The 23343-nt window shown below is 36.6% G+C and overlaps 1 protein-coding gene across 11 annotated transcripts in view; it reads right to left on the reverse strand.

Annotated features, from left to right (window-relative positions):
* The window catches only part of NPAS3 (neuronal PAS domain protein 3), a 591061-nt gene that overhangs the window by 27562 nt on the left and 540156 nt on the right, over window positions 1–23343 (reverse strand). For all 11 annotated transcript variants that reach the window (XM_064423979.1, XM_064423977.1, XM_064423983.1 and 8 more), the window contains one exon: window positions 3429–3622. In XM_064423979.1, the coding sequence (XP_064280049.1) occupies window positions 3429–3622 (194 nt within the window). The remainder of the gene's footprint in view (window positions 1–3428; window positions 3623–23343) is intronic.

Here is a 23343-nt window from a genome sequence, read left to right on the forward strand (position 1 = left end):
ACACAGACTGATCATGCACTCTAGCAGCAGTCTCTCATTTTGCTTTTAGTTATTTATCACCATCTGAGATGATTTTTCCTCTGCACGTGCTTTTCTCACTCCACTGACTAATAAAGAAATCGCACATTATCTTAGATGGTGAATCTTAGATGACACAAATCCTACATTTGCAAAATAGACACAGATTAACATACCATGTTTAGGCAACAAAATTTTACATCCATATTTTACACTCTCAAAGAAAAAAAAAAATAATTTTTAGAAGTAGCTAACAGATCTTATCTCAGAGGGAAGCTAATGCCTGGCTGGTTTGTGCACTGAGTCCAGGATTATGAAGGAGATCTCTTCATTCCGAGGAAAGTAACAAGATGCACCCAAAGACTTGAGTAATGTCATTCCTGCTCACTGCTGCTCCAAGCAGGCAACCACTTGGAAAAGTAGGAGTACTATTGATCTCACCCCTGCTGATCCAATGGTCCACTGTGAGCATTCATTTCAGTTAAGTGGCATGGCTTCTGCTCCATACTCCCTGCAGCTGCCAGTAACTCCCCATTGCTCCATAAATAGTGCTTACAGCCTGCCCAGCATGGATCCATTTTTCTCTGTTTTCATCAATGTTGTGCTTGCTTTACTGTGGCACCGCAAAGAATTTCGTAGCTGCCCGCAAGTGCCAGGAGTCAAGCTCATATATTCAGGGTGGGATACTTATCTCCTTTTCTATAATCCCAGAAGAGAGATCCCAACGTCCCTGACTCAGAGAACAGCCTTGGCAAACACCCAGATAATTAATCTGACAGATTCAATCAGCTGTTCTGTTAATTCCTTCCCATCTTCTGTTTTTTTTTTTTTTTTTTTTTTTTTTTTAAATTATTATTTTTTAAATTTCTCCAGTTTTTACAGTCATATTCTGCACTGTAGCTGCTATAAAATCCAAGTCCTGTCATTCTTATTTCATTTTAGATGAGTGGAAATCCTGCTGCATCAGTGAGACCACATTCACCTCCCAGCACTGGCAATAGTATTTCTACTATTTGAAACTATTTTTATAAAATATGTTTAACAGTTTTTTGACAATGACACAGGGACTTAAAGTGGAATTATTGTAGCATACATTCAAGTACCAGCATATGCGTTCTGCATTACCATGAGATAAAATCCATCACAAACAAGGAGAAGTTGCTTTATAATGTTGCCTTCAGCTTAAAAATTGAAAAACATTAATAAACTCAACAGTTTCTTACTATCTTCCCACAGTTTACCATGTTTTATCAGCCCTTCCTATGTAATTACCAATCAGTGCACCTCACCTGATGAATTTTACAGTTTTCAGTGATGTCTTTCTCAGGCATTTGAAAATTTTATTGCTACATGAATATAAAGGGAAGGTTTGAGAAAAATGTTTAATTAAAAAAACCCACATATACAATTTAGGGCTCATAAAAATGCCAAACTCACAGCAGAGAAAGCATAAATCTTCCTAATTTGGACTAAAAGTTCATATCATTCTTGACCTGATGGAACCGTTCATTTTTCACATATATTTGATTCCTGGCTTTTTTTATGGAGGTTGCCAATAAAGGCAGCAGTAAGTGCAGGTGATTTTGTTAAAAGGGAATTTGTTCATTAGGAACTGGATAGATACCAGCAACTCACTTCACAGAGGCCTTTGAAAAACTCTGTGGTAGCAGCTTTCCATTACTACCTAGGTAGGTCACAGTGACATCAAAGACTTAGGGAAAAGTTTTGTTCTAGATCCTATTCCTAACCCCCAAAGCTCTTTTGCCAGCTGCCAGATTATACAGCATCTCGATACTCACTGGCTAGAGTCTCAGGCAAAAAGCCCAAGCTTTAATGCCATTGTCCACTTTTTCTGTGACCTTGTGCAAACCACTTTCCATGAAGCAGTTTTTTCAAGCTTAAAAATGAGAATAATATGGTCACTTTTAGAAAAGGCTTTGGAAGTGTAGATGAAGTGTTCTATCTAACAGGCAAGTAATATTATTTTAAAAAGTATGGCAGCAGTGCAGCAGTGTGGCAGCAAAGATAACCTCATAATTGAAATCCAAGATTATTTTAAGAACCTGATTCAACAAAACAGTTGAGTTTATCTTTTTTAATAAAAGTTTATATTGACGTGCTATCCTGTTCACAGGAATCCCACTATAATTGAGCAATTATGATTGCTCATATCAGAGAGCTTCCACTCAATTGCTAATATGACATCGTTGCTGTCACAAGAAAAGCTTGCAGTAGCCACCTTGTTTCTCCCACTTTTTAATGATGTCCCCTTCACAAAATTTCTTTTGGCTATAATTACCTTCCTTCTTCCTTTCCAGCCTCTCCCCCATACCTCAGATTTCCATCAATGGACTCAAACTTACTACATGTAATTTCCTTCCCAGATATTTTCACTCTGAATACCTATTCCTTGGATAATATTTTGCTTTTTCAAAATCAGGACTCTGATGTCTTAATGGTCTTGATCAGCCCCTCTGCTCCATCCCCCAGCCCACCCACAGCCCAGACCCCCATGGCAGCCCCTGCCAGTGCCCAGCTCCCCACAGCCCTGCCTGGCCATTGGCCCACTCCACTGCCTGTCCCCAGGAGATGCCCAATGCCCCCCACTGGGGCTGGAGCTGCCCCTGTGCCCCCAGGTGCCCAGCTCCCCTCTGGGGTGGTGGGATGGGCCCTAGTGCCATGCCCTGCCCTCACAGGTTGCCACGCTGAGCCCCCAGTGCCACAGGCACCCAGCCCCCAGGGAGCAGGAGCTGAATTTAAATCCTCTCTTTCATCTTCCCAGATCACTTGTCACTATCACATAGAACAGAGCCCCCCCAACCAACTCTTCATCACCTGTTCCCATTTCACTGCTGTCTTTCCCAGTTTGCCCTTAACCAATTTTATTCTACAGTTTTCCCACCTCTAACTGCAACAGATCCCACCTCTCTAGCCTACTATCTAGGCCATCTGTGCTTCTGTTCCATTAAACACTGAGCATCATAGCTGTAATCTGCAAATTAGTTCAAAAATGGAAAACTTTAAAACTTCAGACAGAAAAACTTGTGGAGAGGAGGATGGAGGAGCATAAGGACAAGCGTACAGGTCAGACCAACGTCTGTCTAGCCCAAATCTTGCCTGTGAGAGGGACGGTAAAAAACTGTAAAAAGCAGAGAAAGCTTAGAGGAATATTTCCTGGTGTATCTTCCCCTATTCCAGAAGACATCCTGCAAATTACAGTTTTAAATTTACCTTTATCTTCTAAGAATGTAATGAAAATGAAGGTAGCAATGATGAGGATGAATTGAATGCTCTCCTACAACACCAGGATGACATTAAAAAAGTAAAAAATTTCAGAACTTCTTGCCAAGCCCATGGATCAATGAATACATGCAACTAAAACAAAGAAGTAAAGGATCTAAAGGCCGTACCTATTTTCACAGTAAATGATATTGAGGTCCATATTCACACGAGTGACAAACATGTGGCAGTCAATCCTGACTTCATTAATTGTAGGAGGTGGCAAAGCATGAGCAACGACAACAAGTCCCATGATTTGGCTGGGCACCGTCCGTCCGTGTGACAGCGATACTCGCAGACGTAACCGGCCTGTTATATGAATCACCTGGAAAACAAAACCAATAAAAAATACCAGTGATTTCTGAGTGCAACTGTGACATCAGTTTCTTTTAGAGGATAGCTTTACTGTTCCCTACAGATTACTTAACTGTGTCTAAAATTGTACTAAGTAACTGCCAGTATCATTGTTAAGCTTATTAATACTGGCTGTCAACATGCCCTACATGTCCTCATGGCAAAAAAGAACATAACAGGCAAATGCTTCACATTCAGCAAATAAAAACCTAAGAACTGCTGCGGTGTTGATTTTTGCTGTGGTGGTTGTTACACAAAGAAAGAAAACAACAAAGAAGTAGAAATTCAACAAAAAAGAGAGTGGGATAAAACTGAAATAATGAAGCTGGAAATTAATAAAGTAACTATTTAATAATATTTGGAAATTGAATATGACACAAGAAAGACCAGCAGTTTTCAAACATAATGGATTTCACTGAGTTGATAGTAACCTACACCATGGAAACACTGTTCACTGCCTTGAACTTCTTTGTTGTTGGCAAATTGAGAAGCAACAGCCTACAGGTGATCTGTGAGCTCAGGTGCAGGATAGTATTTCTGCATCCACAGTAAAACATTTAAAGAGTTGGTAGACATGTAATGCCTTTGCCTCATGCACCAGGCATGTATGGAGAGCTCTGGGGGTGATGGTTTTCTTCCAAATGCACAAGATAATACCAGAAGATGCCCAGATCCAATAGCATCCATAAGAACTGCATCCCCCTTCTAAGAATGCTGCCTGAAATAGAAAACTGAAACACTGGGAAAAGAATTATTTACCGTTTCCAGTTTTACTCCTTCAGGAGTTCTGTGTATAAATAAAGGGGTCATTTTATCCAGTAAAATAATATAAATACAGCATATTGAAATGAAAATGCAAACTGAGTTCCTGTACGCATGGATAAGAGAGGCACAGGAATTAGCAATTGCTGGCTGCCACAGATTTTCATCCTCAGAATGTGGTACAACATCAACATTAAGAGAACATCTCCAGGAGATGAGGGCCCCTTTTTTCTGTCATCCCAGACTCCCTACCCAGAGGTCAACAGAGAAGTTGGTTGATCCCTGGGTCACAAGAGGAGGTGACAAAAATGGGTAATAATTGTACTGATACTCATCTCACAAAGACAGAAGACAAACCCTTTACTTCTCATCTGAGATTGATAATAGAAAGTGAGAGAGAAGAAAATTTGTCATTTTTAAAACAGCAAATCACAAAGTGCTTCCAAATTCAAATCCAATTCATGCTAGTAGATCTGTGATGTAAGACTTGAAATTTGTTTATTTTTTTTTTTTTAATCATTGAAACATCTCCTCTCACCACTATTTCACATTTCAAGCCTAGCCAGTGTGGTGAATCTGAATGAGGAAAGTGTTAGCTGCTGTGTATGGCCATTTCAGTTACAGGTTTCTGACCACCCATGTTTAAAGTAACTATTGCCTAAACTCACACTTAATGCACCTTTCAAGGGAAAACTATTCTATGAATATTTGAAAAAGTTCCTAAAGGCAAAGATGCAAAAACAGCTTTTCAAATCCACTTTAATGATTTATTTTTCTTAAAACCTCATTAACTAATGAAGAAATAGCTAAAAGAAACAGGATTAACTTCACAGGAGGGACAGTAATAGTGTATTTTGCTCCTTCAAGCTAGGCTTGCATATACATCTGCTTTTTATCATTATCTGTCTCTTTATCACACAGTTTCAGCTTACTGCAAAACTCAAATCTGTAAATGCTTGGAAAAATGCTGCTGGATAACTGGTAAAAATGTGAAAATTTATCTTATCCTGAATGTGCTATGCAAAACTATAATTTTTCTGTTGTTTCTTCATAAGAGTCCTTATGCTAATATGTTTGAAGTTGGCACAAACACTTCAGGGAAATTTTAAGCTATATCATATCTATCTATCTATCTATCTATCTATCTATCTATCTATCTATCTATGTCTATATATATATCTATCTTTGTATTTTTCTAAACCTTCACGTCATTTGCAGCTAAATATCAATTTTTTTTTTTAACAACTCTCTATTCAGGCAGTACCTCACTTTTTTTCCTGATTCTTCATCTCAAATACACTTCAGATGTAGTATTGCCCAAAAGACAGTTCCAAACCTGCAAGGATCACCATATTCTAACATTGTTGAATTTCAAGAGAACTTGCTTCCAGATTCAAATAATTTAGTGTGTTCCTAATTCCACCATGGATCAAAACATGTTCTGAATTCCCATATGAAGTAAAATTTTAGGGGTCAGCACGCAATTTCATTCTGATTCTGTATACTGGGAAATGTACAGCAAACTACCCATCAGTTCCAGTGCCTGTGTGCCTCTAAAGGAACTGTATTTCCATGCCTGAAATCCCTTTCTATTAGTCAAATGCACCAAGTGGGAAAATCTAATTGGTAGTAAAAAACAATTCTAACTGTCATGACCTTGTCTATATTGTGAGTATTGCCACTTTTAACACCAGTTTATTTGAACTGGGATTAGGGGTGATAGGAATTATAGGGTCAATTATCTCCCGTAGCTAAAATTAATCTCTTTATAATTCAATCCCACAGCACTAGTCTATCATATCCTAAAGCAGTATTATGACTTTAATGAAGCTAAATTGCAACAATAAACTGTTTTATGAAGGACAATACTTAGCTCCAGATGTAAATATATATTAAAAGTTTGCTAGGAATTTACTGAAAATAAAAAGTAAATGCAGCTCTTCTGTGCAGTTACCTTCATAAATGCTTCCTTTTGAAAAGTTAGTTCTAATCAATCTTTAAACTCTATCTTCTTTCTACTAATGCCATATGAATAGACAAGCACATTTAGATGTCACAGCAAGAGAAGACAGTGATACTGTGCTCTGTCTGTTACAAAAAAGTGGGTGAATGCTATACTCCTGATCACAGGAACATCAGAACCTTTGTATGCCAAGAGCTGTACAGATCTCCCCACCATTTCTTCATCTACCTTCTAAATTAAATTAATAACAAGACTCCTTCTTTATGTTGCTGGAGCTGGACTGGATTAACTGCCCAGAGATTTCTTTGCTTACAAACTGTTTATTAGTAGGTGTAACTATGATTTTGTGATTCATGCTATAGAAGCCCAGGGAAATCTTGTAGTTGAAAGAAAGCATGTGACTTGATCAAGATCAGAATTTTGCTTAGGCTATTCTGATCTACATTATTGCTTGTAGTACAACCTTGGATAGGCAGGTGGGTGAAGAAAAAACATTTTACAAAACAAAAACTTTTAACACTGAGAAACGAAAATAACACATCTACTGTAAAGGTGTAATGCTGAAGCAAAACAAATACTGTAAAAATCTTCTGTACTGCTTAATTGTTTAGTTTAAAACAAACAAAAAAAAAATTTGAAATCAACTTTGCCTAACACTCCAGTATTGGAAAGAAATTATTTGGCTTTTATTTTTAGCTGATTAGAAAATGGATTTGCAAAATATTCTAAGTACATGTAAACACATGAGTTTATGAGTGTGGGAGTGTTAACAAGACACACTGGTTGGACAAATATGTATTTCTTTTCCCTGCCATATGCTCTCTTTAGTCATCTGTTAGTGATATGCAGTTAGATGTGCACTACTAATGTCTACTCATTATAAACAAGCACATCACAAAGATCTTGATAAAACCTTCCCCCTGTCAATACTTAAGGAAGTAAAGCCCAACGATGAAAAAACACATCTGGAACCTGCTGATCATCCTTTAAAGATAAATCTCACCTCTGAAGATGGAAATACTTTCTTTGTCAAAAGATATATTTAAATATTACATCAATTTTTTCACATACATGTGATGTCAGAGTAAGGACATGCATTACCAGAGGCTATAAAAACCTGCAAGCATGAAAAAACTGTGAATTTCACCTTTCAAATATCTCTGTGTGCTTCAAAACTTAAACTTCAATTTGAAACAAATTTCTAAACTATTTCTTTTGTTCTCTGTGTAAATGATTATGCCAATTTATTGTGTGTGTGAAACTATAGCACTGGCAGAAGTTGTCCCTCTAGCTCATTTAATGAAACATTAAATTTGAAGTCTTAAAGTTATTGTGTAGAATAATTTTTTAGAAAACAATCATATACAGAAACATTCAATTGTATTTAGTGTATGCACCTAGGTATTTAGCTATTTTATAAACAACTCACACACACATTTATCCCCCCGTACAGAAACTACTGCTTCTGAAGGATACATATATATATAAATATATATATAAATATATATATATATATATATATGTATATGTTTGTTTTGGTCTCTCAAAGATGTTATTTTACACTTCCAAAATTAACACTTAAATCTTAAAACACAACCAATTTAAACTCATTTTTCTTTCAAAGAGTTGTGTGCTCCTTCACTCACTGATACACATCCATGCACCTCAAAACCTGTCTGTGACACCAGTGAGAAAAATGTTTTAACACTCTGCAGGGTAATGAGTTCCTACATGGTTTCAGGTGATTTCTAAAGTAAGAGTGAGCATTTGGAAGCAGAATTTCCCCTAGACTAAGAGGAAAACAGAGCCCAGTGTCACAATGGGAACTTACACAATGACATCTGAAAGTTTTTCCTTTTCTGACATAAAAATACATCCATGTCTCTCAACTTGAACTTCAGTATAGGTTTCTTTATTTACCACACTTCTGTTCTTTCCTGCCCATGTCACACTGCAATCACTACAACATTCCTACTTGCTTATGTTTTCTCATGGTCAGAAATTGTTTGTTTCTGTGCTTCCACAGCCCCATTCTCATTGAGATCAAAGCCTGCTCTCCCAGGCTTCCTAAAAGCTTTGGGAGAAGACATCATTGGCTTTATTTATCATTCAGCAGTAGTTGGGAACTGAGAGGTCTAGTAAGGCTTTGTGTCTGCAGGTCCTGTAATACTCCCATATCCCTTTCTCAGACTTATTGCATCTCAATAACCACTACAGTATTACTAACAGGAGATCCCCTGGAGCATGATCTTTTGGTGTTGAAAAGGAATGAGCCACTACAACTGTAATATGTTGGATCATCCCACATGTGCAGCAAGTCTGAGATGTCCCAAATGCATCCAACTTGCTCTGCACAGGCCAATCAAGTCTCTATCATGTACATTTAGATTAACACACAGAGGGCACATCGAGCATGATGGTTTTCATCCCTTGCGTACAGTAAAGTTTGTAGATGTATACTCCTGTTGAATCAATGCTAGATTTGCTATCTCTTTTAATCTGTGAAATAACCATTTTTATAATTTCCCCTTGTTAACATCAGCCATCTCCAACCTCATAAGCATCACCTATCTTTTCTCTTGGACAGCATAACCAAGTAACGCGCCTACTTACAGCAATTGTTCTCAACACTTATTTGACTCAAAAATTTGTTACTTCAGTTTTAGCCTTGAAAAAGTGTTTCTGAGCTGAAAAGTCTGTATATCTGGGGTCTTTTTTTTGACTACAGTAGTCCATTTAATAAAGAACATTGTGTCTACACACCAACCTTGTCCCATTATATCAAGTCTGCACCAGAACAAAGAAAAGTAGTACTTAGTGCAGCTGTCACTGTTACATTCAGAACAATTCTGGATGAAAATAAGACAACGCAATAGTCTATGACTCCTGAAAAACAGCTTTGCAGTCAGTCTTGATTGAGTTAGGCAATGAATGCCATGTGAAACCACTGTTCAGAGCTGTGGTCTTGAGCATCCATTCAAAGAATACGAGTCGGATTTCAAGGAGGGGGAACATTATTCCTAACACATGCATAGTTTCAAGGTCAATAGCCTCTTTCCCAGCTACAAGTATATTTTAAATCCCTTCAAATACACCTGCAAAAGACAGTCTGAAAATTGAAATGGTATTTACATTTAAACAGCATATTTGGTCACAGGACGTATTTTATTGCTAAAAAGTCAATACTAGTTTTTTGGAGACACTTTAGGCTTTTCCCATCTTTCCTCTGTTATCACTCTCTCAAACAATATGATTCAAAAGCTATTCTACTGCTTAAAATAGTCACAGGCAGAATTTAGGCTAATCCTAAGGGTTTAAAAAAATTTTTTCCTTATGAGACCTCAAACTTATTGGTGCTTAAAGACAAGCGTCATGTGAGAAACAACCCAGTGTGGTAGGCTCAGCTCAAAGCGCTTGCTCAATATCTAAAATGACCTAAGTAGAATATTATTGATTGCATATGGGGACTGTTGAGATCAGCAGCAAGCACAATAGCCACAGTCATTTCATTCAAGTACACTACAGGGAACAGATTTCTTCTGTGTTAAAGTTACTGTTTTGAGCACACATGCAACAAACTGCTTGTTTCTCAACCTCAGGATGTAGAAGGTTTATCTCCTACTTACCTCTGTCTGGATAATGAGCTAAAGAGAAAGGAATGGGGACAGCTTTCTAACTCTCCAAAAAAGAGTGAAGGTAAAACAAGAACATCAGTTTGCCCAAGTTACATTGTCTAGGCTAAGGCTATCTTAAGAACACGCTGTGAGAATAATGGAAGACTGTTGGGTGATAAACGACTCCTAAAGCTGTCATTCAAAATACAAAACAAAACAAAAAACATTTTCAAGAGTGCACAAATGTTTTTCAAGAGTTATCAAATCTTAACAGACTGGGAAATGAACAGCGGATCAGAGGTTCCTCAAGTATTTATGGATCCTTTCAATTAACATTATTAAACCCTAAATTTATGGCTTTTTCATTCTGCTATATGATGCATTTACATTTTTTAAAATTTGGGATACTAGATAAGCAGTTACTCTTCAGTACAGCATAGTACAGTGTTCTGTACTGTATGTGGGCACATCCCTGTCTATATTGCCATGATGGGTCTCACGTCAGAATACTGAGGTCCAGTCTTGCACTGGTGTATATTGCAGTAGTAGAAGTTGCATGATCAAGTCTGTCCTTTCAAAAGCACATTTGTATTGTAAAATACATTAATGATAGGACATCCTTTCCTGTGTTGTGATTTTTCATTAATTGCAATGGATTAGCAAGCGGCTTTTCTCTAAACAAAAGATGTTGTAGAGCTGACACTCCTGAAATCAGCTTTATAATATAAACCCAAGAAATACTGTGTTGAGTTTATAATTATATTTTTTCAGTTCAGCACATTATAATTTTTCAGTTATTGAACTCCCAACTTTCCACTTTTAAAGCGTCCTTTAAATATATGCAGTATTATTAATTTAAATTATTAGGTTTAATTTTAATACTTTTGAACCTTTAATAGATGTCTTATTAACAACTCTATCAACACTGTATTGTCTTTTCATAATGCAAAACTGAAAAGCATTTGAAGATCAACATTAAAAAAATGGGGAAAAAAATAAACCAAATGAAATCAACACACAGCAACCTGAAAAAGTAGCCATAAAAATTGGGTTTATAACTGAATACTTTTTGAAGTAATTGGCACAAAGACTGTTCTAGTGCAGATTGCTGCAAGAGCGCTCTTGGCAAGAACATCATAAGCACTAGCAAAACTTTAATATGCTCAAACAGCCAAATACAAACTGACACCAGGAACCCATGTGTGGCAACACACAGGAAAAAAATAGAGTATCTCAATTTAATACAAACCTACATACAAAGGGATCAATTTTTACAATTCGTGGTTTAGCATACAATACAGCTGTCCTCAGAGTGAATATAGAGTAGCTATACATAAGAAATTAGAATTATCAATTCGGGGGAATTTCTCAAGAGTCCTTTTGATATGTAATACAGCAAATATAATGACTTAGAAACCAGACATCAATGCATTAAATGAGATCAGGTTGAGATCTATTTAGAAAAGACAGGTTTAAGCTGGAAAAAGAATCTCTTTGATATGACCTCCAGAGCAGACCATTTGCAGAAGGATTCAAGATGAGCAGATTTACCCTTGCATATCTGTTTGCATCACAGCTGCTTTAAAATATAAACTCTAAAATTTTTAATATTGAATTACTGAGGTATTAAGTCTATGTAGTAAAAAAGATTAAGAACCTGAGATTTTCTTGCACTTCTTTTAAATGTTATAATGGATTTTCTTGAACTCAGAGGAAAAAATGAAACATAGTTAATTTAAAACCGAGCTAACATAATTAACTTATTTATAAAAGATTTCTTATAGAATTTGGCTACTGCTGGTCAAGCTAGGAATCTGAAATGTCTCAGAATTTTCAGTAGTCTGCATCCCTAATTTGTGATCAATACTTATTTAACCCTGAAACTCAAAAGATCAGTTCATTTTAACAGATTTGCCACTTCAAATCCCTTGGTGTTCAAATAGGTTGCAATTTTTTCTTCATGGAATGTTTGAAGTTCCCTTTAAAAATAATGCCTTGAGGATATTTTTTCCTTAATACTGTTTAAAAAAAGTTGAAAGCATTTAGCCATTGAAGTGTGCAGGGTTCCAGTAAAGGAATAGTTGTCCCTGCCCATGAGCAAACTCTATTGAAATTCACTATTCCAGAATTCTGTTGCTTTTGCCAGCAGTGAAATTTAAACCTAAAAAAGGACTTTTGTGACATTGGTTCCAATGCAGTTTATCAGAGTATTGGGAGATGGTGGAAAATGGCTCCATCATTCTGCAACAGAAAGGGTGAAAATGTTTTTTGAAAAAGTTAGTTTCAGCTCTGTATGTCAGGGTAACCTAATCTTGTTGCACTAATGACAACTAAAAATAAGTATACCTCAGATGTAGTTTATTTCTTTCTTTGCAGGGAGAAATAAAGAGGTTCTTTTAGGTTTTTTTTCCCTACAGTTTTGTTTGATGTAGTTCTTAGCAGCCCAACAATTACCTTAGGTGATTCTCTGCAAGGACTTGATAAGTGAGAAAGGACTAGATAAAACAAAATATCTGATATTAATGTATTTTCCCACACACAGAGAGAAAAAGATATAGAAAAATGCTGTTGTCTGTAAAGACAGAAATGGATTTCCCATGTCAGCCTTGATTAAGACAGGAATGTTTATGTTCTGCTCAAGCTCTCCACCTGTGGTTACAGCCCCAGAGCTCATTCTGAAGTTAATAAAACAAAATTACATTTACTCTTCCTACTTCAGTGGCTAAATGGGTAGAAAGATCTGAGTTTTGCACATAGTAAAGCAGGGACACACAATGGAGAAGGCTGAGGACTACTATTTGAATGTCTTTAATGCTAAGGTTCCTCTGTTTATGCTAATGGTGTCTGGTGTATGCTCCAACAGCGAAAAGCAATTGTTTTGTTTATTTTAATGCTTGTATGCTTTCCCCTAGCATGGCCCAATTTTTGCTGGCTGTATACAGCACACAAGGTCTACCCAAAGATCTTGGACAACAGGATGTGTGGGCTTTCCTGCAGAATACCATAACTGTGACAAAAGCAAAAGTGGAGTTAGGCAAAAAATATTAATTTCCATAATTATTAATATGCTTTCACCTTCCTCACATCAATGACACTTATATGAATCTAAATGAAAAAAATTCAGTATAGACAGTAAGGGAATATGAGCTGATTTTATAAAAATTACGACTGCAAATTTCAGAACAGCTTCTGCAGGTGAATAGTAATGCTTCCACATCCAGATGACAAAAAGGAATGATCATAAGAGTGGAGGCAAAATCTTCTGGTATTTCTGCCAAGATCTAATGTCAGTAGTTCTCTGACTGTTCTCAGTGTTAATTTGAACAGTTTAAAATACACTTCACATGGTCCTGGTCCTGATAAAGAAAGTAGCATTGAAACTGCAAACCCCAAGCCCAAAAGCGGCTTTACAGAGACTTGGACTGCAGGAGAAGGCTGGGGCACACCATGACAGCCCTTCAAGAGGAGCAGCCACATGTACTGCCATTAGTAGACAAAGTCCATCCATAGGAAGGATAAGATTTCTCTTTGAAGAAAAAACTTTTATCCACTTGGAGATGAATGGTCTTTGCAAAGCTCTGACCTTCTCCTTGACAGCTACAAATGGACCACTATCTATGATTTGTTTCTATAATCCACTTAATGCAGCAAGCTAGATTATAGATAGCAATTTATTTGTAAAAATCATAATAAACCACCATTGTTTTAAATGCTAAACATGGATAAATGGAGAGGAAAAACTGATGAGACAAGGTTCGTGTTCTTGAATCTACACCAAAGAATTATGGAAGACTCTTGCTTTATCTGCATTGGAATCAATTTAGTAATTTTTAATTCACTGATTTTCTGCTGTTTGCTTAACATTTATTAATTGATTGTCATTCTCATGCAATTAATTCAAAAGTTGGCAAGTTTAACATGCAGAGATTAATTTTCTTTTACTAACCCACCACTCAGAACACTGTTTTTTTTTGAAAAACAGGTTACCAATAAATTACTTCTACATCAATCATATTTATAAATGAAATACAGTAGGGGTGTTGCATGCCATCTGTCAATCCACACTGAACCTTTCTTTATAATTGGCTAAGTTTTTTTATGTAATTCAATAAAATAACCAGAAGAAAATTGGACAGCCTTGTCTTTCACACACTGCAGTCCTAACCAAAAGTCAACTTGAATACTTAGGACTTCCCTCTGCAAGGCTGGGAATCTCTCATTTGAGAGTATGAATCTTAGGTCACACAGAAATGAATGGTATGCCTACCCCATCATCCAATGGTCACAGGATCTGCACCTTAGAACAATCTACAGGTTACTGAGCTTCAAGTGTTTCTCATCTGGGATGAGAGCTGTTCATTTGCCCTTCATGGCACGCTCATTTATGATGGCTGAAATGTTTATTCAGGAGGGAGCAGCGATAATGAGCAAGGTTTCTGTGCTCTTAGTTACCAGGGGCTATTCACAAGATTTCGGACTCACTCCGAAATCTTGCAACACTGTTGTTGCAGTTCCTCACTGCAACACAAACCAGCAGAGTGAAAGGAAAAAATAGCATTCCCTACTTTTGTTATTTTATTATGGCTTTCAACATACTTGGTGTTTAACTGAAAGCCCCAGTTTCTGTGTCTTTTTTTGCTCTGTGTGCCACTTGCTGCTGTAAAGTGAACAAATTGACAAAATAGACTTTTTTATAGAGAGAGGCAAGGACTATGTCTTAGACAACAAATATCTTTGTAGCCTATATAAGAGTAGAATGGACTCAAGCATTTTGATCTCAAAATGAGGATTTAATATCTCTCACAGACTGCACAAAGGTTGAGAAAAATATGCAGTTACATACAAGAAGACACACAGAATGAATTCAGCATGCAATGCAGACTGTAAGATACATGAGCGTGCAAGCTGTGATGCATGGAAGTGCTGCAGGGCTTGTAGGAACCTAACCCAGACATTTATTTATTTTTGCACAGAAAATAAAATGTGAGCTTTCTTCTCTCTCCTGTAAATGTTGATAAGAAAGCTCTGTGGAAGAAAACTAACCTTTTCTGCATTTGAACTGAAATCTGAAGTTAGCTCTTGACGTAACAACTGAGGGTAGAACATATATGCACATTCATCTGTAATTTAATCTCATGTGCATCCCACTGGTTTAGTGGGACTAGATATATGTTGTATTTGTAAAATAAGACTTGAAATTATCTAAAAGATTGTGAAAAATGTACACAATATTTAACAAATCAAGGTCAGTGGGTTTCCTATAGAAAACTAGTGTGAAAACCTTAGAACAGCATCTTTTAGATGGATTTTGAAACTTTCCTATGGAAATTTTTACCAAGCACATTAATTCTCTGTTAAAATCTATGAATCACTAATACCTTGTTAGCCTGGTAGAACTTTTCAGTAAAGAAAGAGAAATAATCTAGAAACTTGTGTAAATTTTGAAAATTTTTGTATACTTTGACCTGGTGAGTCATTAGTACCTCACTGCACATCCATCTATACCCCTATGAAATTCAGTGGTGCCTGGTATTGCTTAGACTATGTAAAATAGCTCAGGATTTGGCTTATTTTCCTGTTTAAGTCACTTCTATTATAATTTCTCTACTTTCATCTACTTATGCGGAGCACCTTCCTTAAATCTCAGGTGAAATCCCCAGGACACCTCATACAAACATGCACTTTGGATAATTGACTGTCTGGTTTAACAGCTAAATTTAAAGCAAGCCAGGGCTATGGCACTGTATATTTTGTTGGATACATTTTCTGGCTTTGTGGGGTATTCACTGCATGATTTGATAAAAACTGAGGCTAAATGAACTCTACAATTTGTATTCCTACAGGCACAAGTTTATTGGCTTGGTTTTTTTTTTCCTTGGCTCTGTCTGTAAGGTTCATTACTTACAGTTACTGCAGAATCAATTTGAAATGGCCAAAATCAGTGATGGAATTTATAGCACAATAAACGTACTGCCATACAAGTGCTGCTACACATGAAAGGGCTTTGGAATATTTGCAGCAATCCTTCTACACAGCAGAGTGTTCTGTTTTTATCAATTTAACAGAATCACCACAGGTATATTCTAAGAGGTGTAATCCTGACAGCTACACAGCAGATTTTCTCTGAGGCAGATATTTTTACAGGAAAACAATATTATTGATAAAATCTTAGCATATCAGAACACAAAAAGGAAACTGCACACATCTTTTTCTTTCTCCATAACAGGCATTTGCAGTTCCATTTCACTCACACAAAAAACCGCCCTGAACCAGAAAGAGTTTATGAAGGAAATATTTTCATTCTCCTTGAGATATATATTAATTAATTATCAGCACTATGGCATGTGGAAAATGTGGAGGGCATTTGTAGCTAAAACATAAAGTATAGCATCAGCAGTTCCCTGTTTCTAAAGTCTATAAAGATTTACATTTCTACTTAGTACATTTTTCTTTCCAAGTGTCTTTATTATAGACATCTCATATTTTACATCATTTTAAAGCACAGAAAGTTTTAACTTTAGAATGATGCATTGTGCAAAAAAGACAGAAAAGACAGATGGCAGGCTGTCCTCCCCAAAACTCAATTTCATAATATGCATGTGATTGCTAATAGGCAGGCACTAAAAAACAATTTTCCTTGACGGAGAAGAGCTGATAAATTGTCAACATAAACTTTGCCTGTGGTTGCTCCAGTGATCTAAAGCTCTTCTGTGAGCTTTGTACCATCAAAGTCTGCATCTTCCAACCATATAAAAATTTATGAATGCATATGACTATAAAGTGACTGAAAACAACCCATAATGCATGTTTGGGTATTGAGAATCAGCTCATTGCTTCTTCAGGAAAAGCTGTGTCCAGTGCCCCATTCCTAACCCTGGACATATGACTGTGGGAGATCCAGGCTGGACCCAGAGATGCCCTGAGAGCTGAGTGAAGCTGGGCTCTGCTTTTAACTATCTCCTAAGCACAGTGCTGCATCTAGTGCTGGCCTGAATTAACTAACATAGTCTTCACAACAGTGCAAAGGGTCACAAGAACTGCAGGCTGCTGATTATTAGGAAGAAATTATTTCTGAGTACTTCAGCAAGGAGAAATGAATGAAAAATTTAATGAGATAACAATTTCCAAGAAGAGAAATATTTATCTAATAACTCAGACCTTCCAAAATATTTCAAAAGTGAAAGGGACCATTAACGTCACACAAAATAAAATTGAGCATTCTGCTCTTGCAGGACAACTTCTTGGGGAAAATCTCCAGATTATTTGTGCACAGAATGAGGCTTATTTACATTGGTAGTGCAGAGTTCATTTCAGATTTAAATACTTCACTGTACATGGTATCTACTAATTTTGATTTTTAAAAGGCTTATCACTATCAAATATTTTCATGCCTCTAAGGATTCAGATCCTATTTCGGAGAATAACTGAGAAGCAGCAACTCAACAGCAGATGAGCTGTGACTGGTATGTTATCAACATATTTGCCTGGAACAAAATGATGTGATGATCCCACCACATATTTAATTGCAAAAAATCCTTGAGTTTGATTGTGAGAAGGTTGAAACATTTTGACTGTGTGGCAGTTTCTTTTGCCACACAGAGGAGACTTGCACTCCTTGCAAGTATGTGGCCAACTCTGTAAAATGAAGCCATGGGAAGAATACATATTTCTTGATGGGGGTAATACTGTCAGTTTTGAAGGCATTAGCCTTGCATCCTCTTGTTTTAATTTTAGGCAGTGTATATTTCTCTATAAATGTCCCCTAAAACAAGCAAACAAACAAACAAACAAATCAGTAGAAAAAGAATGATGTCAAACTTCAGAAATATTGTCAAATATTAGTAGGATACACTCTTTTCCATGTATCTTTGGATAGAGTCATTAATGTGCTATATCGTTTGGTTTAGGATGGAAAAACATACAAAGACAGGAATTATAACTGAACATTTCTGGAAAATAAAGGGGCATGAAAGGGTCTAATGCGTTATCAGAAATAAAAGTGAAAAACTTTGTTTACCACTGATGAAACAGACCTCGTCTATGTCCTTTTAATAGTAAGCTCTTCACACAGCAACGAGCACAAGAAGTTCAGAGAGAACAGAATACTGATCCATAAAAATTGAAATAAAGCCTGTAACCCTCCTCAGGGCAACCTCTTCAGAGCTCAGACCTCTTTATGCAATTTATATGAATTTTCAGTAGAGCCTCCAATATGAAGTTTTTAAGAAAATTACCACTTCTTGTAATACACTTAGTGTTTTCATTTGTTTGCAGTATTTTTTACAAATTTTAAGTAATTGAAAAAATTAAGATAATTGTGCTCTCTATGCTTATTCTCAGATACTGATAATTTTCCTTTAAGCAGGCACAAAATTCTTGGTTCTAAGGAGGAACAGACAAAAAATATAGCAGTAAAAATTAAAATTTCTTATTTCATACTGGTTAGAGGTGCATTAAGGTATATAAGCTTTAGGGTCAGTATAAGCCTTGCTCAGCTTTCTTTAAAAGCATTGGGAGTAATAAAGACTTCCATTTTATCTTCCAGTGAAATAATACTGCTGAAATATCACCTCATTTTTGATGTCAGCAGTGATTTCTTTTTACCTCCATGATGTCAAATGGGAATTATTATTATTAGAACGACAGCTTCCTAATGATGCTGTAAAAAGGAGGAACTGAAACTCTTTCCACTAAACATCTATATTCTGCTTTCTCCACAGGGTAAAGCAGATGGGCTCAACCACACACCATTCTTCAGGCAAATCTAGAGGCATGACCAAACACTAAGAAACAGAAGCAGGTTAAACATCCAGAAACAGAGGCAATAATGGCTTTCTTCTTTTTATAGTGGTGAATATGCACTCTGAAGAGTAAATAAAAAGGATACTTACACTACAGCAACTCTCCCTGGGAAACATGCTCTGAAACACTCATGATCAATTTTCTCTTCTAAATGGTAAAACTGGCACATGAGTGTCCAGATCACTATCCAGGAGTCATTGCCCCAGGTAAAGTCAGGGAGTGAAAGTCTCATGTGATGGCTCCTGTTCAACTATTGGCCTCGTGTATGGCACACTGGGGGTGGACATATCTGAAATGCTCCGTGCCTTTTTTCCTCACATTTTGTCCAAAGAATAAGTACAGAAAAATGTTGCTTCATATTACACCAAAATAGATGAATAAGTTTGGCTTTTGAGTAAATGATGGGCTTGCACCTTATGCAAACACCTATTCTTGCAGAAAGTGAATAGCAGATGCAAACTGGTGCAATCTGCATCAGCAAATAGGGTATTTTCATTTTCTAATACAACTTGATCAAACATAAAGAGCTACAGTGAATAATGGTTCCCTAACAATTTACATTTACTTATAACATCTATTGCTTCAAAGTAGTTAGCAAAGTCTTTAGGGTGTAAACATCTATGGTGGCTATGAAAAAATATTAATCAAATTGGGAAAAGGAAAGTTCTCTATATAAATTTGGGAGATTTTGATATAAGAACAGCAAAACTTGCAAGGAGTCAAGCCATCTGCCAGATGAGGAGGTGGATGCTGCCAGCTTTGCTCTTCTCCCACAGAAAGGTGGCAGGAGCAGCAACTCCAGGAAGCTCCCCGCGGATAAATCCAAGGGGCGGGAAAATGTGTTTTGCTGCTGGTACACTGCTTTGTTTTCCTTCTAAGGAAAAGAATTTTGAAGCAGCTCTTCTACAGTCAGTTGCAGGCCAGTTGAGAGCAGGAGTTCTGTTTTTTTAATTTTTTTTTTTTGTTCGGTTTTTGTTGTTGTGGTTTTTTTTTAATTAATTTGTTTTTAACTTTGGTTGTTGTTTGTTTTGGTGGAAGTTCTGCTAAACTTCACACTGTCTGGTCTGAGTACTTTCTTCTTTGCATCTCATTTTGTGTATTCAGGGCAACCATCAAAACAAAGGAAGTATCAGCCTGAGAAAATAAAGTGTGATGCACTGAAACACAGAGATGATTTGACAATATTCATGCACTAGGAAGAAAGGCAGAAGATGAGGTACAGCATGTAATCACAGTTGGCTCTGACACAAACAGCCATTGTTATCTTTGGCAAGTTACTTGATATTTTGGTATGTTAGCACTTTACAGACCCAGACGAGTGTTGCAAAAGTACATTCATTAATATAAATGACTTTATAAGCAACAGGAAAAAGCCAATTAAAAATACTGCTTTGCACAGGTAAGAACTGTACATAAAGGTGAAAGTTTGAAAAAGGTGGAAATCAATGTATGAGCCTATTGTCTTTTTTGAGCATACTTTTGACAAAAGCTGTGAACTGCTGCAAGTGGTAGAGATAAAAAGGTTAATAGTGTCTGCATTTGGACATCTAAAACAATCTTTAAATTATGAAAAAAGGGGGGGGGGCAAAACATCTACTGGCAGCAGTTATAAAACAGTGAATTGGGGCAGAGATGCAAGCAGCAGCACCTCTCTGTCCTAAAGCAAAACTTGGCTTTTTGTTCTTTTCTCTCTTCCTGTGAAAGGCATATTCCCAGTCATTAACAGTAAACAGTGGTAAAGAACATTGGATAACTTAAGAAAACAGTGGACTGAAGACCTCTTTTTTTCAGTAGCCATTCCTACCTGGGAGCACAATACCATTCTCCCAGTGTGCAATAAGAGGTATTTTCTGGTTCCCTCTGTGCTGAGATCTCATTGCTCTCATCCTGCTCACTGAATCTTGCTATTAACACCACAATGGGTCTCACACTGCACTCTGAGTTCAGTCTGCGTAATTAGTGCTGCTTATGAAAGTATATCAAACATTTTCTGTCTCTATGACTCAGTAACAATTGGTTCTTGAAAGAATACCAAATTTGGTTTGAAACTGCTCTCTGTCCATTTTGAATATTTTATTCTGTATCAGAATAAATCTTGTTCTCACAGTTTTCTCTCACAGTTATATCGGCTACACACTGACTTTTAAAAAAGGAGGCTTCAAAATTATGTTGCCTAAAAACCAAAATCAAGGGCAATTACTGCTAATTTGGTAATAGTATTATCTTTTTATATCCCTTATACTGTGATAATAGAATTAATTAAAATAAAAAATTTCCCAGAAAGCAATCTGTGCTTACTCAATTTTATATTTTCTTTCCTTCCAGAACTCAAAATTTATTTCCCTTTTACTCAGTTTGGAGCAAACCACAACTCTGAGGCCATCTAAAAATTTAAGGTAATGTTTGAGGACAAACAAATCCTGATAACAGGTGTCAGGAATACTACAGCTGCAGTCATTGTGAGACATGATCAAAGCTTGAATCTTTCTTGTACAGAAGACTGCTATTAAAAAGGCCTTCATATAACACTAACTGGTTAATTTCAATAGTTCTACTGCAATAATGAATGCCTAACATATATTAATTTTTCCAGATGGTAGAACAGTGCTATAAATCCCATTTAAAATATGCTCAGCCCTGATTTTTTCTTTTTGAGAAGATGGAATTCATATCTACTGAACACATTCAAAAAGGTTGGTTAATGTATTTAGATGCTGAGGGTGAACCAAGCTTTTCCAGACAGCTCTCCTAATAGAATCTCTCAGTTCTATATCAAGGCCCCAAAATGAAACCCAGTCTTCTTAATCTGGTTGCAGACCATTATTTCTTGAACCATATCTTTACATCCACAAGTAGATACTTTATAAGATTGAGATTGGCCCATTAGTATTTTGTTCTTTTTCAAGTCATGCTGCATCTTTACTAGCTAAGAGACTTCCTTTTGACAAAAAGGTCATCGATTTACATGGGTGAATTCTCGATCAGTTCTTTCTCACTGACAAATTACCTTTAAGTCTTCCCAGTGCTGAAAAGTCTGGGGAATGCATGTGCTGACATTTAGAAAACTCTTCACATAATGCTTCCTGATGTTGGTTTCTTATTCCTTCTTCACTCAATTAAAGAGGTGTGGCAGTAACCATGTGATAAAGTACTAAATTCTGCAGTTTTCTTTCTTCCTATAGAGAAAGGTCAGGATATCTTTCTGGGACAGAGTAAAATACTTGACAGAAAAGATTTGAAGGGGGAGACAAAAAAAAAATTAAGCAAAGCTGTAAAGTGGGATAAGTGAATTTCCTCATTGGGAAGAGGGAATGAAATCTGTCTCTAACACAGGCTGCATCCAAAAAATTGTACCAGCCATGAGACCATTCCCTGCTTTCTCTTTCCTCCTGCATCCTATCCTCCTGTCCCCATGAAGTGGAAGGTGGTTTCTTGTAATGATATATTAGGCCCTTAAAAGTGATTTTGGAGTAGGGACATCTTGTTTCTGAATTCCAGGTGAATCTTTAACTTGCATGTGAAACAATCATTTCAATTTTGGATTGAAGCAACAGAACAGTATCACAAGGTGAGTCCAATGTAATTTCGTCTTTCTAACACAGTTTTTGTCTCACTTGCCCTCTTGGATTAATGAATCTAAATTCTGCCAAACCTGCACTTCAAGTGGTCAGCTAAGATCTGCAAATCTTGCCCAACTCCTCAAGTTCTTCTAAAAGGAAAAAAAAAGTGAATAAAGGAAGGAATAGCATGAAAAAACCTCACAGTAGAACCATGACAGGCATAAAATTTCAACAAAAATTTTAGAATTCCATCTTCAAAATTGTAATTCAAAGAATTCTAATTTTATGATTTTAACTACCAAATCTAAGAGTACAGTCTCAGAGAATGTTTAATTTTAAATGAGTTTGTAGAAAGACAGCATTGTCAAAAACAAAGAAGAAAAAAGAAAAAAGAAAAAGATAAAAAGAATTCATGAGGACTACAAGACTAGTTTGTGAAAACACTTTTCTGGAGTTTTAAGTATTATTTAAAATATTTTGATATACCTCATAAAACTGATGTATGAAGTACAGTTAACCAAACTTGCATCATCCATTACTGAACTACAGAAATTAGATGTGCAACAAACCACCCAAATTTCTAAACTGAACTTACCAAACCAAATGTTTTTTCTTAAATATAGCAATTTACTTATTTTTATGCAGCCTGTCTATGGGAAGGGACAGCCTAAAGGTTTTCTATGATGTCCTTAACTCTGCTGATGGGTCTTCAAGATATTTAATAGCCAGCTTTGTGGGAGATGGAGAGGCAGCAGATGTTGGTTACACCACATAAAGAGACTGCCACAGTGCCAGTAAAAGCACAAGGCAAGCTCCTTGTGTTTGCTTATCCACTTCTGTAATAGCTCATAATGAGAGTGCTGTTCCACAAAAGAGTAGAGGAGTATGCATGGATATATACTAGCACCTCTGATGAGCTGATGAGCTGGAAACAGCTGGCAACTACTGACTCTGATGCTGTTTGATGCTTTGACTACTTAGCTAAGCTTTG

This window comes from Passer domesticus, chromosome 6 (assembly GCF_036417665.1).
Source record: "Passer domesticus isolate bPasDom1 chromosome 6, bPasDom1.hap1, whole genome shotgun sequence".
Taxonomy (NCBI): Eukaryota; Metazoa; Chordata; class Aves; order Passeriformes; family Passeridae; genus Passer; species Passer domesticus.